The sequence below is a fragment of the Leptopilina boulardi genome, unplaced genomic scaffold, assembly GCF_019393585.1.
Source record: "Leptopilina boulardi isolate dan_hultmark-lab unplaced genomic scaffold, ZJU_Lbou_2.1 LbouV2_266, whole genome shotgun sequence".
NCBI classification, from domain to species: domain Eukaryota; kingdom Metazoa; phylum Arthropoda; class Insecta; order Hymenoptera; family Figitidae; genus Leptopilina; species Leptopilina boulardi.
In genome coordinates this window covers 146,783-164,087 of record NW_026137825.1, presented here as the reverse complement: position 1 = coordinate 164,087, position 17,305 = coordinate 146,783, and the positions used below count along the sequence as shown (strand labels likewise).

The following is a 17,305-nucleotide window of genomic DNA, read 5'->3' as shown; positions in this document are numbered from 1 at the left end:
TAAATAAATAATTAATAGACAAAAATTTTTTTTTTTCAAAACTATTTTTTTTCAATATAGTATATAAATATATAGCAAATTTTATATCCCGGATAATTGGAAGCACTGACTAGTGAGGGAGTTGAATTTTTGAGGGCATTGTCGCGAGCGCGGGCCGATTTAAATAAATAAAATTCTTATATTATATTTTAGGAATGAGAGAAGCGGCAGCAAAATGCGAGGAGAGTGAAATAAGGTTTGCGTCGCGTGTGTTGGTGGGTGATGAGGATGGCGAGGTCGCGAACACCAGACGTTTACAATTTCAATGTTGAAAGCCAGTGCCAGTCTAGCACGAGCTGCCGCTCAGGAGACACCCGTAGGGGACTTGCTTGTTTCAAGGTAGGCCGCGAAATTTTTTTTTGTCCCTCATTTTTTTTATTTTTTTTTTTTTAATCTCCCCCTCCAAATTTTTTTCATTCCCATTCAAGTGCAAGTCCATAAATATAAAAACAATATCAGAAATAAATAAAAAAAAAAAAAATAAAGAAATTATAAATAAATTAATTCAATTATAAATTAAAAAAATAAAATAAAAAACAAAATAATAATTAATTATTTAAAAAAAAAATTGACAATAAAATAAAGTATAAATTGATATAAAATTATTAACATTAAATTAAATTTTCTTCTCTATAAGTTATTGTAAATTTAAATTAAAATTTGAATAATTTTTTTTTTAAATTATAAATGTTATAAATTATTATTATTATGTACTTTATTTATTATTTTATTATATTCTATTTGTTATTTATTTATTATTATTAAATTTAATAAAAATAATAATAATAAAAAATTTTAATAAAAAAATAATATAATTACAATTATTAAATATTTCTAAATAAATAATAAAAAAAAAACTAATATAAAATAATAAATAAACCATTAAAAAGTGTGAATAAAAAGTCGACAAAAAAACAAAATAAATAAGAAAAAAAAAAGAAAAACATAATAAATTTTTGTGAAGAAAAAAAAACACGTGAATAAAATTACAGTAGTGACAATAATAATTGTGTGACAATTTTTTCCTACAATATTATAAAAATTAAAAAAAAATAATATAAATAATATAATATAATAATAAATAATATAATAAAATAAATTTATAAAAAATGAAAATTTCTATAAATATAGAAAACTAAGTGAATATATTTAATTTATAGTGACTTTTTTTTGTTATTAATATTCATTTATTTATTTATTTTAATTTATAATTTATATATTTTTTTATTTTATTTAATTATTGTATACTCAATGATTAGATTAAATTTTCGTTAATAATTTTATTATTATTTTTTTTTATTATTTATTGAAGTAATTTTTTTTTTTGCCACGAGGATCCATGGAGAAATTATTTTATTTTTAATTAATAAATTAATTTACATAATATTTATTATTTATTTAATAACTTAATTTATGTAATATTTATTTATTTAATAAATTAATTTACATAATATTTATTATTTATTTATTTAATAAATTAATTTATGTAATATTTATTATTTATTTATTTAAAAAATAATTATTATTATATTGTAAAACTGAGAAAGTGTACAATGAAGAAAATAAATCTAATCTAAAAAAATAATAATAATAATTAATGACCAAAAAAAAATATAAATTGCATTTTTTTTTTATAAATTAATATCAAAAATACTTCATTATTTTTTTTTTTTTAATGCAAATTCCAAAGTAATTTGTAAATCTCATTAATTTTTATCAATGTTTAATTAATTTTCTTCTTCTTCTTTTTTTTTTTTTTGTTAAATTCACGACTAAAATTGTCGTGGAATTTAAAAACATAAAAGTATGATTATAAATTAATAAATATTAATTTAAATTATATAAATGAAAAAATGTCATCCTAAAGGAATTTTCTTTTTGTATTAAATATTGATTAACCAAAAAAAAAAAAGACAAATAACTGTTTTTTTTCTCTTTCTAAAAAGAAAGAACGGGGAAATACAAAAGGTAATAATTTTGTGTGAGTAATAATAAAAAAAAAAAAAGATTTTAAATAAGAGATGATTAAAAACTATTATATCTGCCGCCAAGCCGTCTAAAGTGGCACGCACGGTGATAGTTGTCCCCGAGAAACGCGTGAAAAGTTACACAAGGAAAAAAGAAAGAGATTTTCCCCGATAGAGTGTATTTATAATGTCATATATTTATTGTAAATTAAAAATAAGAAAAAAAAATGTGGAGAGAGAGAGAGAAAGAAAATTAAAATTTAGTATATACACATACAATGAAAACGTATATATCGCAAATTCCTTTCTAATTTTTCATTATTGTCATTTTCTTATCGTCTTTAAAATTGTCGAGTCGTATTATATACCAACACCACACATGAGTCTTTGTCGGATAAGATGACATAAATTATATAAAGAGAAAGTGAACGAGATTCCGGCATAAATAAAAGAGAATCAAGAAAAGTCGGCTAAATGATGTCTTGAATTTTACGAAATACAAACTTTTATATTGTTTAATAATTATCAATAATAATTACCAATAATAATTACCAATAATAATAATAATAATAATAATAATAAAATAATTTAAAAAAATATTTCAAAAATATACCAAATATTAATATAATAATAATAATAATAATAATAATAATAATAATAATAATAAAATATTTAAATTAAAAAATATAATATGAATATAAAATTAATAATAATACAAAACATTTAAATAATTATTATAATAACTCGTAATAAATAAAATAATAACAAATAACATAATAAAAATATAATAATCAAAAAATAACTACAAAACAAAAAAAATTATTTACAATTACAAACTATTTTTTAATTAAAAATATTATTAAATAAAATATAATTAATTAACTATATTTTATTATTTAAAACAAATATAATATATTATATATTATTAATAACAAAACTATTTATATATATATTTTTTTAATTAAAATAATTTGAAAAACAATGAAAAATAGTTAATTTTCAAAAATATTTTTCAGTTTAAAAAAAATTTTCTTAATTTGAAAATATATAAAAAAAAAAATTTAATTCAAAATAAAAAAAAAAAATTTTTTATTGTAATCCAAAAATTATTTGTCAATTTTTTATTTTATTGAATTTTATTTATTTTTATTATTTGTTAATTCCAATTGTTTAAAATAATTATTTGTTTATTAGAATTTTTTCCAAGGTCCATATGTTATCAAATTAAAAAAAAAAACAACTTTATTTTCAAAAAAAAACAATTGTAGATTTTCAATTATTATAAACAAAAATTGAATTAATAAACAACAAAATATTATTAAAAATAAATAATATCTATATTATTAATTAACAAAAATTAAAAATTTTTTTTTTTTTTTTAATTAAAATAATTTGAAAACATGAAAATAATATTGAATTTCAAAAATATATTTTTCAGTTTAAAAAAATTTGCTAATTTGCAAAACAAAAAAAAAATTTCAATTTAAAGTAAATAAATTTTTCAATTTTGGTTTTAATTCAAATTAATTTGTTTTTCTTCCATAAATATTGTAAATTTAAATTAAATTAATATAATTTAAAAATGTTTTTTTATAAATATTATAAATTATTCTTAATATTATTTTTTGTTATTATTATTATTATTATTATTATTATTATTATTATTATTATTATTATTATTATTATTGTAATTATTTTTATTTTTTATTCTTTTCATTATGATTATTATAAAAATTATTGTAAATATTAAAAAAAATAAAAAAATCTTTTTCACAAAAAAAAAAAATAAGAAAAAAGAATTTGCCAACGAAAATAGAGCACAAAGAAAAAAGAAGTAAATTAGCACTCATTTTTCCCCTTGTTCCTCATTTACCTAATCAAGAGTCATAAAATTGAAGCCTTTCCTTAATTAAGAATAAAGCATAATTCACTGATATTATTATAGTCAATGCAAGGGGTGGGAGGGAAAGGGGGTTTATCTCTTTAACGATGTTTATGCCACTCGAGAGAGTTAAAAATGATGCCTCATCGCGTGTATACTAATATATATATATAAAACACAATAAATTTTGTTTGTTTGTTTTTTTTTAAAGAAAATTTCCTTTGTTTTACCATAAAAAAATTTTTAAATTTCGTCAAAATCTTAAAAAAAAAAAAAATTATTTTATTCATATTGAAAAAAAGAAAGGGAAGAAAATATTAATAATCAAGAAAAATTAATTTTTTTCAAAATTAATTTTTGTTGAAGAATTTATTTTTTTAGAATTCATTTTTTTGAATTTTTTTTTTTTTTTTGAGAATTTATTTTCCATTTTTTTTTTTTTTAAAGAATTTGGTTTTTGAAAAATTTATTTTCGAACAAAAAAAAAAATCACTTTTGAATATTAGGTACCTATTTGTATTTTTGTCTTTTTTTTTTACGTAATTTATGCACGGCATGACAAATAGACCAATAAATATGTAAGTTAACTGCGTCTTCCATCCATATATACAAGGGACTTAATTTGCTCATATGCATTTGTATATTATGTCAATGTGATACGTCAATATTAAATTTATCATACCTGTTTATCAACTTCATTTCGAGTCCTCAAATATTAAAAAAAAAATTACAAAAATATTTAATTTTATTAAACTATTTCACATTATATCGTGAATTCAAAAAAAAATTTAAGAAATTTGATAAAAAAAATATTTATATCGAATAAATAAATAAATAATAAAATTTAAATTAAATAATAATAATAAATAATAATAATAATAATAATAATAAATAATAAATTATTCATAAATTTTTAAAAGTAAAAAAAAAATTTATATCGGTAAAAAATAAATGCTGTTAAATAAATTTTGGCTAATGAATTTTCATAGATCAAAAAAAAAACAGTAATAAATAAATAATAATTTCGTTCACTCATCTATAAATGATTCAATATAAATATTATAGTATTTTTAACATTTTCCAAGTCGCAGTAGTCGAACAACAAGAGTAAATCATTTTTTTGTTAGCACGCAATAACAGTTTTTAGATGTGATTTTTTTTCAAGAGGAAAAAAAAACCATCATTTTGCTTACTTAAAATTCTAAAAATAAAGAAAAATATTCGACATGAAAAAATAAAACCAGAAAGATTAACTTCCTTCTTTTATGCCATATAGTAAAAAAGCATGATGCAAAAATTAACATCATTTTTTTTACGCACTTTTCAATATTTATATATATATATTTCGTGTTTTTATTCTGTTTTAAAAAAATTATTTTTTAAAAGTATATTAATTTTTCTATTTTTGTAAAATTATTAATTTTTTTCACTTTTTAAAAATATTATTTTTTAAATATTTTTTTAAATTTATTAAATTTTTTCTTTTAATAATATTAATTTTTTTTAATAATATTAAAAAAAAAAATTTGGAGCACTTTGTATAAAATTCCCCATTACCTTAATTAGATATTCATTATTCTAATTTCAATTTCTTAATTAATTACTCAATTTATCATTTATGTTAAATTATTATTAACATTTTTACGCCTATTAATTAATTCAAATAATAAAAAATCTTTTTTTTTTTTACTTTTCAGATATTTAACACAAATTTAATTTCATTAATAATTAATTTAGAATATGAAAAAAAATATTTTTGCATTTCCCATTTAGTTGCAAATTTATAAAAAAAAATTTAATTTAATTCCTTAAAGATTTTTTGCTGGTCCAAGAGGCCAAAGAACCATTCAAATTATGTCATCGTCACTTTTTTAAATGTCAAGGTATTTTTAAAAAGAAAACGCCTTTAGTTTCATGTAAAATCATAAAAACCTGAACCAAATTTTGTGATAAAAAAAAATTTTATTTAATGTTTATTAATTAATTAATTTTTTTTAATTAATTTTTTTTTTTAATTAACTTATTTTGTATTAAATAATTAAATTAATTAATTTACTTATTATAATTAATTAACTAATTAAATAATAAGAAAACTAAAAATTAATTTGAAAAAAAAATATATTAAATATGAAAAAAAATAATTTATAAAAAAAATATAAATTTTCTCAATGTTAATCAATTAAAAAAAATTTATCAATTAATTATATTTATTTTAAGAGAAAAAAAATATAAACATTATTAAAAAGCATAAAATTGACATACATTAAAAAAAAAACTGCCACTTTATCATTGTTGATGGTTAGTTAATAAAATTCTGAAAGATGAGTTTTTCAAGCAAAGTAATTTTTTCTTGACTATGTAATTAAAAATTAGAAAAAGAGATTTTACACACTTTAGTAAAATAAATGTTTTTCAATTTTTCATGACGAGACGATTTTTAATTATTATTGTTCTTCAAAGTAAAAAAAAAAAAAAACCACAAAAAAAAAGAAAAATATTTTTCCATGAATAGTTTCTCTTAATTAATTAAATATCTCTCTGTATATGTGTGTGTTTTTAATTATTAACTTTTCATAAATGTTCATTTTGTATTTCTGATAAAAAATGACGTGCATTCAATTATTATCAGTTAATATATTTTTTTTTTTGCTTGTTATCTATATATTTATAACGAACGAATTTGATAAAAAAAAAAAAAATGAAAGAAAGAGAGAGAGAGAAAAATGTAAATAAATTTACATAGAAAATTGTGGAAAAAAACTAAATTGAAAAAAAGAATAAATTTAAGTTAACATGTGTGAATTTTAGTAAAACTTTTATGAATTTTTAAAAATTGAATTTATAAATAATAATTTAAAAAGAAAAAAAAATTTTTTTTGTGAGATTTGATGATTTAAATATTTAATTAATTAACAATTTAAATAAATATTAATTTAAACAAAACTGTAAATTGTTTTCATAATGTATGCCAAGTATAATAAATTAAATATTGAAAATAAATTTAAAAAAGTTAATTGCAATTGAAAGAAAAATTTTTTAAAATGTAAATTTTTTTTAAAATATTTATAAAATATAAAAAAAGTATTAAAAAAATATAATATAAAAATAAAAAAAGTATTAAAAAAATATAATATAAAAATAAAAATAAATAAAAAAAACTATATTAAAACAATGAAAAGTCGACTTTTGAACTGTAAAAACTAAAAAATATTTTCGTTCTATATTGATATAAAAGAAGACGTATTTCATTTTATTATCAACTTATTGCTAATCTTCTCACTTCAACTTAATGAACTTTTCCGTTTATGTTAATAAAATAAACAATTTGAAAAATATTTATTAATTTTTTTTTAAAAAAAAAGGTAACACAAAATAATTGTCTAAAAAATTCTCCACTGTTTTATATACATAGTAAACAACAATATTTTTCATTTACTTCACATAATATTAAGAAAAAATAATAATAATAATAATTTTCATTTATAATTTTTTTTCTTAAATTAATTTTTATCAAAAAACAAAATTTTATTTATTTATTTTTCATTAAAATTAATACTTTTTTTTTTAGAAAAATTATCATATTACCGATAGTATTTTTTATTTAATAAAAATTGTTTTCCACGAGACAATTATAAAAAAAATGCCGCCTTTTACTAGCTTTAATTTTATGTTTGTAATAATTGTTCGAAAATAAGGTGGAATTTAAATTTACAAAAAAAAAAAAAAAACTATAACAAATCGAAAATCGTCTCTAATCATAATTGCCATTGTTATTTAAATTTTTATTTTCATATGAAGGAAATACACTATTATTTTCAATTTTTTTTTTTTGTTAAAGATAACATTCATTTTTTTTATCAACCAACATATATTTGCAATATAAAAACAATTTTTTTATTATGTAGTCAAGTAATTAATTTTTTTTATCCTTCATTCGTTTAATTATTTTAATTTAATTTAATTTTTTTTTATTTTATATTTATTCAGTAGAATTTTTAATCTTTGAATATTTATTTCAATATTTTATTTTTTGATGATAACGAATAAGAGTAAAAAAGACAAAATTATTGTCTATCTCTCTTACTCTTGTACGTTGCCATGGCAACCTCATCATAGCAACCGTGTGAACGGGGCTTAACGCGTCACTAGCAACGGTTGCTCTGGTAACCTCATCATAGCAACCGTGTGAACGGGGCTTAACGCGCCACTAGCAACGGTTGCTGTGGTAACCTCATCATAGCAACCGTGTGAACGGGGCTTAACGCGTCACTAGCAACGGTTGCCATGGTAACCTCATCATAGCAACCGTGTGAACGGGGCTTAACGCGTCACTAGCAACGGTTGCTATGATGAGGTTACCACAGTAAACGTTGCTATGTGAACGGGGTTTAAAGCGTTACTATAGCAACGATCAGCACGGCAACTGTTGCTATGGTAACCTCATCATAGCAACCGTTGCTAGTGACGCTTTAAGTCCCGTTCACATCTCTTTATAAGACAGCGGTTATCATGGCAACGTACAAGAGTAAGAGAGATAGACAAGTCTTTCTTATCCCTTTTTGTTACCATAGCAATGCATTAAGCCTCGTTCATATCTCCTTAGCAACGGTTACCATGGCAACGTACAAGAGTAAAAGAGATAGACAATAGTTCTGTCTTTCTTACACGGAGAGAAAAAAAAAAGTTCCAACTGCTTTCTTTTAAGTCGTCATGTTGATCTTATAAAGTCAAGTAGTTATAACCAGGGAGCCAGGCTGTTTTGACTTGGGTCTTTAATTGCAGCTATTGATGTTCTCAAACAATACCGACCAAGCTTTTCCCTGCTCAATTGATACTACTTGAGACAGCCAGGCGAAAACTGCCTGACTACCAAATTGTACTGACTTGTGTATCGGTAATTGCGTTCACGCCTGCGTAGGTCAAGTAGTTTCAACCGGAGTCTCCGATTGTTGCAACCTAATTTTTCTCTCCGTGTACTCACATTCGTTACCATAGCAACCGTGGCCTATTGAAACAATAATTGACCAAAGAAAGCATTAGAACATTAGTCGAAAAAAAGAAAAGCCTTATCTAAAACTGAATTTCCTATTTTTTTTACAGTTGATGAACAAGAGAAGATGCCTGGCCACCGTCAGCCTAAGTCTCTGGTAGACCTTAGTTTGGGGCGTGTGTGCCAACAACTCGACGGGACGTGCCGACGTCTACAGCAATTATCACAAGAATCACCAGCAGCCCAGGTTCTCGCCTATGCCAAGCAAAATATTAGGCCTTACTATGTTAATGCTCTACCAGCTCAATTACGTTCGCGTGTCATCGATGAAACCTCACGTATGCTTGATGGACCCTCAACTGATGGTTCAACACTAATCTCCGGACCAGCTCCTCTCTATCTTCATGCCTTGCTTCTAGGTCACGATATAAAACGTATTAAAGTCAATCTCTGCTGTTATTATGGCTGCAGTCATCAAACATCACTCCTTAAACTCCTGGCAACCGAGGGAATTGGTCTCGAATCCCTGGAATTAGCACGATCAGCACTTTTACGTCTCGACTGTAAACTTCTACGCACCTCACTTGTCAGCATGAAGAATCTCCAAAGTCTAACACTCCGAAATATTGCCAGCGACGCTGTACTCCAAGTAATTGGCAAAGCCTGTCCAAAACTTGTCATTCTGGACGTGGCCTGCTCTCGTCAAGTCTCCGATATGGGTCTAAAGCAACTTCTACTTCAAGTGGAATTTCGCGATAAAATCCCCGATCTTACAGTGAGGGAAACGACAAGTTGGTCAAAACTCAAGACTTTAATATCCAAATTAAAAGCCTCACGCAGGGACAAGAAGGACAAACAAAATATTCTTTTGGAGTACTACGATAGAAGAAATTTTCTCTGCGATACACTGAGAGTTCTAAATGTCGCCAATACCACAGTAACAAGTGCAGGCGTTCTACTTGCACTCGAACATGTTCCCAAACTCGAATCCCTTGCCGATTACAATCACATGGGTCGTGTGGTGGAAATAATGAATCGTGGTGTCATTAATCTAAAAACACCCTTCAAACTAACCCAGGCAAGAAGTTCAAGAACCACACCATCAAGATTAGAACTTTTAGCTCAAGCCTGTCCACTTGTCGAACGATTACACATCTCTGAACCACATCATCCACCCGAGGCATTAAGACTATTTCCCTATGTCACTGCACTCAGTATTCATGGAATACCAGCGCAAAAAGAATGGTTAGCCGGATTTTATGACTATCTACGAACAAATGGTGCTAATTTACGAAAATTGGATATACGCGTTGCACAAAGTGAAATACCCGTTGATCTTGATCTTAAGGAGATATTCAATAATTGTCCAAATTTACGAACATTAACAAAAGATGGTTGCAGTGTTATTTGGTCCGAAGGTGGTGTCGATCCACCGGCATTGAAAAATCTTCGTAAAGTTCAACTCGGTAGAACAGTGAGTGCAGGGACAATATTAAAAATATTATCCCTTGCACCCGAACTCAATGCCCTTCATATACACAGTTGTTTTGATCTATCCGATGAGCATATTGAAAAACTTCTCGAGATTGATGTAAAGAAAAATCATGAGAAAAAATACTCATCCAACAAGAGTTTGGTGCAAAATTTAACATGTTTCTATATTTATGAGGCGAGTAAAGTCTCAGCATCAATGGTACTCAATATGTTTAAGAGCTGTCGAAAATTGAGAAAAATTGGTAATCTCGCAAATTGGGGCCTCGATTGTGAAGGTGTAAAAATGCTGAGAAATGCATTAGCGCGTGAAAATTTGGACGTTGATCTATGTCCAGGTTCACATTGGTTTTGGAGTAATTGTATACAATAGTTTTTTTTTCAAAGAAGAAAAAAAAAAGAAGAATAAAGTGATGTTTATGAGGATTTTTGTTTCATGACTCAGTGATTTTTAAAATAATTTTTTTTTGACACATGTATTATATAGCAACACGAATTTTGGCTCAGGTTCTGCTTTCAGTCGGTAATGTAGATTTCTACCTTATCAGTCGTCGGTAAGGCAGGATTCTGTCAGGATAATTTCTAACCTGTAGGTAAGTTAGAAATCTGTATTGCCCACCGAACAGTTACCGAGTGCAGATACTTAGTTTAGACCAGAACCTAAACCAGTACTAGTGTTCTGATCTCGGCTAACTACCTTCAGTCGGTAATTACGCGGTTGGTAATGTAGATTCCTATCTTATCTATAGTCGGTAAGACAGGGTTCTGTCGGGTAATTCCACCCCGGTAAATAAGGTAGAGATCAGCATTGCCGACCGAACAGTTACCAACTGCAGATCCTTAGCTTAGACCAGAATCTAAGTAAGTACTCGTGTTCTGATCTCAGCTAGCTACATACACTCGGTAATTGCTCGGTTGGCAATGTAGATTTCTACCTTATCAGCCGTCGATGAAGCAGGGTTCTGTTAAAAGAATTTCAACCCAGCAGATAAGTAAGAAATCTGCATTGCCGACCGAACAATTGCCGATTGCAGATACTTAGCCTAGACCAGAACCTAAGTCGGTACTCGTGTTCTGATCTCGGCTAGCTACCTGCAGCCGGTAACTGTTCGGTCGGTAATGTAGATCTCTACCATATCATAAGTCGGTAAAGTAGATTTCTACTAGAAAAAATTCAATCCGATCGATAAGCTAGAAATCTGCATTACCGACTGTAGGCACGAAAAATGACAAAATTAAAATTTTTTGGTAAAATAAAAAAATGAAATAAAAATCAACGATTAAAAATCAATTTGGATAAAAAAATTTTTGTTTAATTTTCAAATCACTGGCGATTTCTCATTAATACTGAAGAATGAAACTTTTTTTTGTAATAAAATTACAAAAGTTAAACAACGACCATGACATAATTGGCTGCTGTTCGATTAACGCTGTCATTTTATTTTTTTCGCTTTCTTAAATAGACTGTACATTTATCAGTATTACAATTGTAAAAAGTTTTATTAATTTTTTTTTTTTTTTGAAAAGTTCTGCAAAAAAATAATGTTCGTTGACAATATTTATCTCTTAAAAAAACAATTTTAGTAAGTAATAATCATTGTCAAATTGTTCAAAGTCAATTTTTTCTAATATGTAAAAAAAAGTGATTTTTTTGAGTGTCAATTTCTTTTTTCTATACGATAGAAATGACGTTAATTATTGTGATATATTAAAAAGATGAAAAAAAAAATTCGAACAAAAAAAAAAATTTGGAAAAAAAAATGTTATTCCAAGAAATGTTTTTGTAGGTCGTGATTGATAATAAGCTTTCGATTACTGCGATATATATATCCTTATATGATTTAATTATCAAAGTGCTGATTATTATAATCGAATGAAAGTAAAAAAATCGAATTATCGACTAATTTAGATTTTAAATAATAAAGATTTTCATACAACGAAAAATTTGTCTTTTTAATGTTTCTTTTTTTTTTAATATTGAATTTTAATTAATATTTATTTAAATTAACAATAAATAAATATTATAATTATATAAATTAAATAAATTTAATTTAAATTAACACTTACTAAATTTAATTAAATTTGAAAATTAAATTTCTCTAATTTAATTTAATTTTGAAATTAATTAGAAATTTTAAATTTTAACGAAATTTCAAGCATTATTTCCGTTTAAAAAATAAATAATATTTTGATAGTTAAATTTTTGGAATTTTCGTTACTAAAAATAATGTCCCTTGGGAAAAGAATATTTTTTGTTTTTAAACAATGTAAAGTTAAAAAAAAAAAATAATTTTTTTTTTGCACTCACCTCAGAAAATCCATGCGACTGAAGAAGAAAATTTATGAGTTTTGTTTCTGTTTGAAAAATCTTGTAGGTCATGTGAAGTTTTTTCGCCGGTGGGTTTTCCGGAGGCGTTGACAAAGCTGAGCATCTAAAAAAAAAAAAAAAAAAAATTTAAAAACACACAATCTTGAAAAATTCAAATAAATTTTATTCTCATTTGTAATTGGCAAGTAGATTATATAGAAAATAAATTTTACTAAAAAATATCAAAAAAAAGAGAAAAAACAATTTTTTTTAAATTAATTAAAATTCTCATTCTCCAATAAAATTAAAAGGAAAAAAAAAATTTTTCAAATCGTTAAACAAAGAAATTCAATAAATAAATTAAAATGAGAATAATTCCGGGAATGAGGGGAAAAAAATGGCTCTTTTATTCATCAATGATCTAGAACTGAGATGATAGGAGATACGGATATTTATAAAAAAAAAAAAATAAATAAATAAAAAAAAAAACAGTGATTGTATATAGGAAAAAATTAAAAAATTCGTACTTGAAACGTAAGATTGATGATTTGTTCCCCGTCGGTCCATTTAACAGCCATTCGTTAAACTGCGGACTTTTGTCCTTCGTTGTACTGAAAATAGAGATTTTTTATTATTAGTTTCTCTCGATTCTAATCTCGACTAAGCGCGGAATAAAACAAAATTTAATTCAATATTTAATAAACAACTATTTTCATCACTAAAGAAATTTATTTATTTTTTTTCAAAAAATTTATTTATAAAATATGTTTCAACAAAAAAATTTATATTTCAATATTTTTGTTTTTCTTATTAGGAAAGGAAAACATTTTAAAAAATATGAAAACAATTTTTTTCAATAAATTTCTTTTTTTAAGTATAGATGATAATTTTTTTAATTTAGATAAATTAATTTTTTCAATAAACGAAAACAAAAGATTTTCTAAAATTGAAATAAATTCAATATTAAAAAAGGAAAAATTTTTTGTATTTAATTAAATAAAAAAAAAAATGTGTACCTAAGCAAATACAAAAAAATGTTTATTAATGAAAACAAATTTTTAATTTGCCAAATTAAATCAGTAAAAATCAATTGTAATTTTTTTTTCAACAATGTCAGCATTTTAAAAAATAGAAAAAAAACAATTTTTTCCAATTAAACAAAAAATAAAAAATACCGAATTTTCAAAAATAGAAAATAAATTCAATATTAAAAAAACAAATTGTACTTAAAAAACAAAAAAATGTGTAATCTATTAAAAAAAAAAATTTGAATAATCAGTATTTAATTAATAAATAAGAATCAATGATAATTTTTTTTTAAATAAAAATAAAATAAAAAAAATAATAATAATAATACAAATAAAAATAATAATTAATTAGAATTTTCATTGTAAAGAATTTTATTAGAAATATAATTATTTTTTAGACAAATTTTCAAATTAAAATTTTTGACAGATTTTCTTTTTATATACGAATTTTTACAAAAAAAAAATTTAGTTAGTTTTTATTAAACAAAATTAAAAATACCGAATTTTCAAAAAATTGAAAAATAAATTCAATATTAAAAAAAAAATTTGTACTTAAAAAACAAAAAATGTTTATAATCTATTTAAAAAAAATAAATTTGAATAATCAGTATTTAATTAATAAATAAGAATCAATGACAATTTTTTTTTTTTTTACAATGACAGCTTTTTTTATTTTTTCTTTGTTTTTATTTAAAAAATTGACGGGAGAAAAAAATATTTTTTTTTGTCAAACGGAAAAACCGAATTTTCAAAAATAGAAAAAAAATCAATACTAAAAATAAGAAAAATTTTGTTGTATCTATATAACTAAATACAAAAAAAAAATTGTTTATTAATTTAAAAAAATTTTAGTGGACAAATTATGTTATTAATTAATATTATTAAAAAAAAATCAATAGTAATTTTTTTTCGCACTGCGAATGTTAAAAATTAAAAATAAAAAATTTAATTAATCAAAAATCAGGAAAAAAAATAAAAATTATTGAAATAGGAAAATTTTTCACAAGAGAATAAAAAAAAAAAAAAAAATTCTTCCTTAAATGAATTTTGTTGTCAGTTTCTCTCTCTTTTTTTTATATAGCCGAAATAAAAAAAAAAAAAATTCAAACGCGTCTGGGTTCGTGAACCGGTTAGAGCAAGGAATACATTTAAAAACAACTGTCACGTGGATTGCCATGCAGTGCGCGTTCAAATCTGTCAAAAACGTAGAATATATATAGATATATAATATACGTATGTAGTACATATATATATATGGAAAAAAAATAAAAAAAAAAAATTTAAACCAACCAGGGGGGAAAAAAATATCAGTCCAAGCACGCGATTCGTACAACATTTTACGACTCACGTTTCTATTCTCTTTTTTTTCCGCATTTCGACACACAGACACGAGGCCTTCACCATATGCAAAGTAACATTGACTTCCGCAAATCCTCACCTCACTTTAAATTCACTCCTATGATTAATTTTTACATTCAATTTTTTTTTTTTTTTTTTTATACTTTTTTTTATTATTTCACATGTCCTGCATAAACTTGAGGGACGAAAATTAATATTTCTATTATTTTTAATGTTACAAAATTTTTACTTTTTTTGAAAAAAGAAAATTTTATTTGTATTATTTTTGATAATTTTAGTTTGAAGCAAAAATTAATTATAAAATTATAAACAATTAATTAAATAAATAATAAAATAATGATTTTTTTACGGCTGTATTTTTTAGTACAAATATAAAAAATAATAATAATAATAAATAATAATAATAAAAAGAATTTAATTATAAAAATAATAAATTGGAAAAAATAATAAATAGTAAATATAATAACAAATAATATTAATAATTTATTTATTTTATTTGTCATTTGTAATAATGAAAATAAAAAAAAATAGTAAAAAAAATTAATAATCAAAAAAATAAATTGTAAAAAAATTAATAATCAAAAAAATAAATAGTAAAAAAATTAATAATCAAAAAAATAAATAGTAAAAAAATTAAAAACCAAAAAAAAAAAATAGTAAAAAAATTAATAATCAAAATAATAAATAATAAAAATAAAAAAAATAAAATGTATGGTTTCACAATATAATTGTAATTGAAACTACCATTGTTTATAATTGTCATTTTTTTATTTATTAATTATTATTTATTTAGTTAATGAAATTAATTTGAATTGTGTAAAAATTAATTTGAATTGTGTAAAAATTAATTTAATTAATTAAAATTAATTTGAATTGTATAAAAATTTCTTAAAAATTTCTTAAAAATTTCTTTAAAATTTATTAAAAATATGTATTAATAAATTTTGATTTAATTTTGATTAATTAATAATTAATTATTTAATTAAAATTTAACTTAAATTATATAAATTAATAAATAAATGAAAATATAAATTAACTTTGATCATAAATAATAAAATACTAATAGACAGCGAAATAAATTGTCAATAAAAAGTAATTTTTCAATTAATTTTATCAATGAAAAAAATTTTTTTTTTTTTAATAATGTACAAAAAAATATTTAATTCAAATACCGCGCATTTCTTTGTCGTCCGGAAACTAGCGCCACCACAAAAATTAACATCATTGGTCGGTAAAAACGAAATCACTACTTGATTTTTGTTTTTAAATTTTCATTTCTACTTTTTTTTTCAATAAATTTAATAATGAAAAAAAAATAAATTTATATTTTTAAAAATAAAACTTGTTTGGCAAAAAATATTTTTCTTATTATTTATAGAATAATTTAAAAATCCAATTGAAAATTGTTTTTAAATTTACAAAAAAAATTATAAATAAATCATAATTGTTTAGAAAAAAAAAAAAATTATTATTTTTTTTCTCCTCACCTTTCTGATTCTTCACTGCTATTTGATAATTGTGACATGCCCGAAAGACTTGAAGATGACATCAATTCTTTTGTTCTTTTTCCTTCCAATTTTCTCGTTGAACTATTTTTTATTTGTGATAACATTATGAATCTGTATAGGGAAAAAACAAAGAAAAATATTAGTTTACAATTTTGAAAAAAAAATTTTATCTTCAATATTTACTTTGATTTTTTTTTAAATACAATTTTAAAAATTAAAAAATTTTTTTTTCAATTTTTCAATAACAATTTTCATAACTCAAATTAAATTTCAAAATATTTAATATAAATAAAATAATAAAATTTATATTTAAATTAATAAATACAATTATTGAAAAAATATGCGGAAATTATTATTAAAATATAAATTATTATAATATAAAATAAATAAATTAAAATTAATAAATTAAATAAAAAAAAAAATAAATGAAAAATTTTCAAAAAACGAAATATTGTATTTTTATCTTAATTTTGATATTAATAAATACAATTCTATAAAAAAATAAAAAGATAAATAACGAATAAAATGCTATCGCAAAATTTTTCAAGGGAATCAACCTTTTTCCAGGATTATATAAAAAAAAATGAATAAAATTGAACCCCCGACTTTTTGATATATAAAAGTCGGTCAGTTTTGTTTAAAAATAGAATTTACCTTGACTATTTATTTTTTTGCATAAAATTGTTCCCCAGGGGGAAACAGAATCTATTCTATTATTATTTCGTGCATTTGG

General features: G+C 22.2%; 2 protein-coding genes across 2 annotated transcripts in view; one reads left to right on the top strand and one right to left on the bottom strand.

Moving 5' to 3' along the window:
* The window catches only part of LOC127281405 (tubulin polyglutamylase TTLL5), a 58,438-nt gene that overhangs the window by 22,442 nt on the left and 18,691 nt on the right, over nucleotides 1-17,305 (bottom strand). The window contains exons 2-4 of the mRNA XM_051305100.1: nucleotides 16,552-16,683; nucleotides 13,205-13,288; nucleotides 12,678-12,801 (exon numbers count right to left, since the gene is read on the bottom strand). Of these exons, the coding sequence (XP_051161057.1) occupies nucleotides 12,678-12,801; nucleotides 13,205-13,288; nucleotides 16,552-16,676 (333 nt within the window). The 5' untranslated portion in view covers nucleotides 16,677-16,683. The remainder of the gene's footprint in view (nucleotides 1-12,677; nucleotides 12,802-13,204; nucleotides 13,289-16,551; nucleotides 16,684-17,305) is intronic.
* On the top strand, nucleotides 228-12,307 carry LOC127281406 (uncharacterized). Its single transcript, XM_051305101.1, has 2 exons — nucleotides 228-378; nucleotides 8,989-12,307. Exon 2 carries the CDS (start codon nucleotides 9,006-9,008, stop codon nucleotides 10,740-10,742), a length of 1,737 nt encoding a protein of 578 aa, XP_051161058.1. The 5' UTR covers nucleotides 228-378; nucleotides 8,989-9,005; the 3' UTR covers nucleotides 10,743-12,307.

What these genes read in the sequence shown, in the direction of transcription:
- LOC127281406 (XM_051305101.1), top strand. Translation starts at nt 9,006, where the DNA reads ATGCCTGGCCACCGTCAGCCTAAGTCTCTGGTAGACCTTAGTTTGGGG.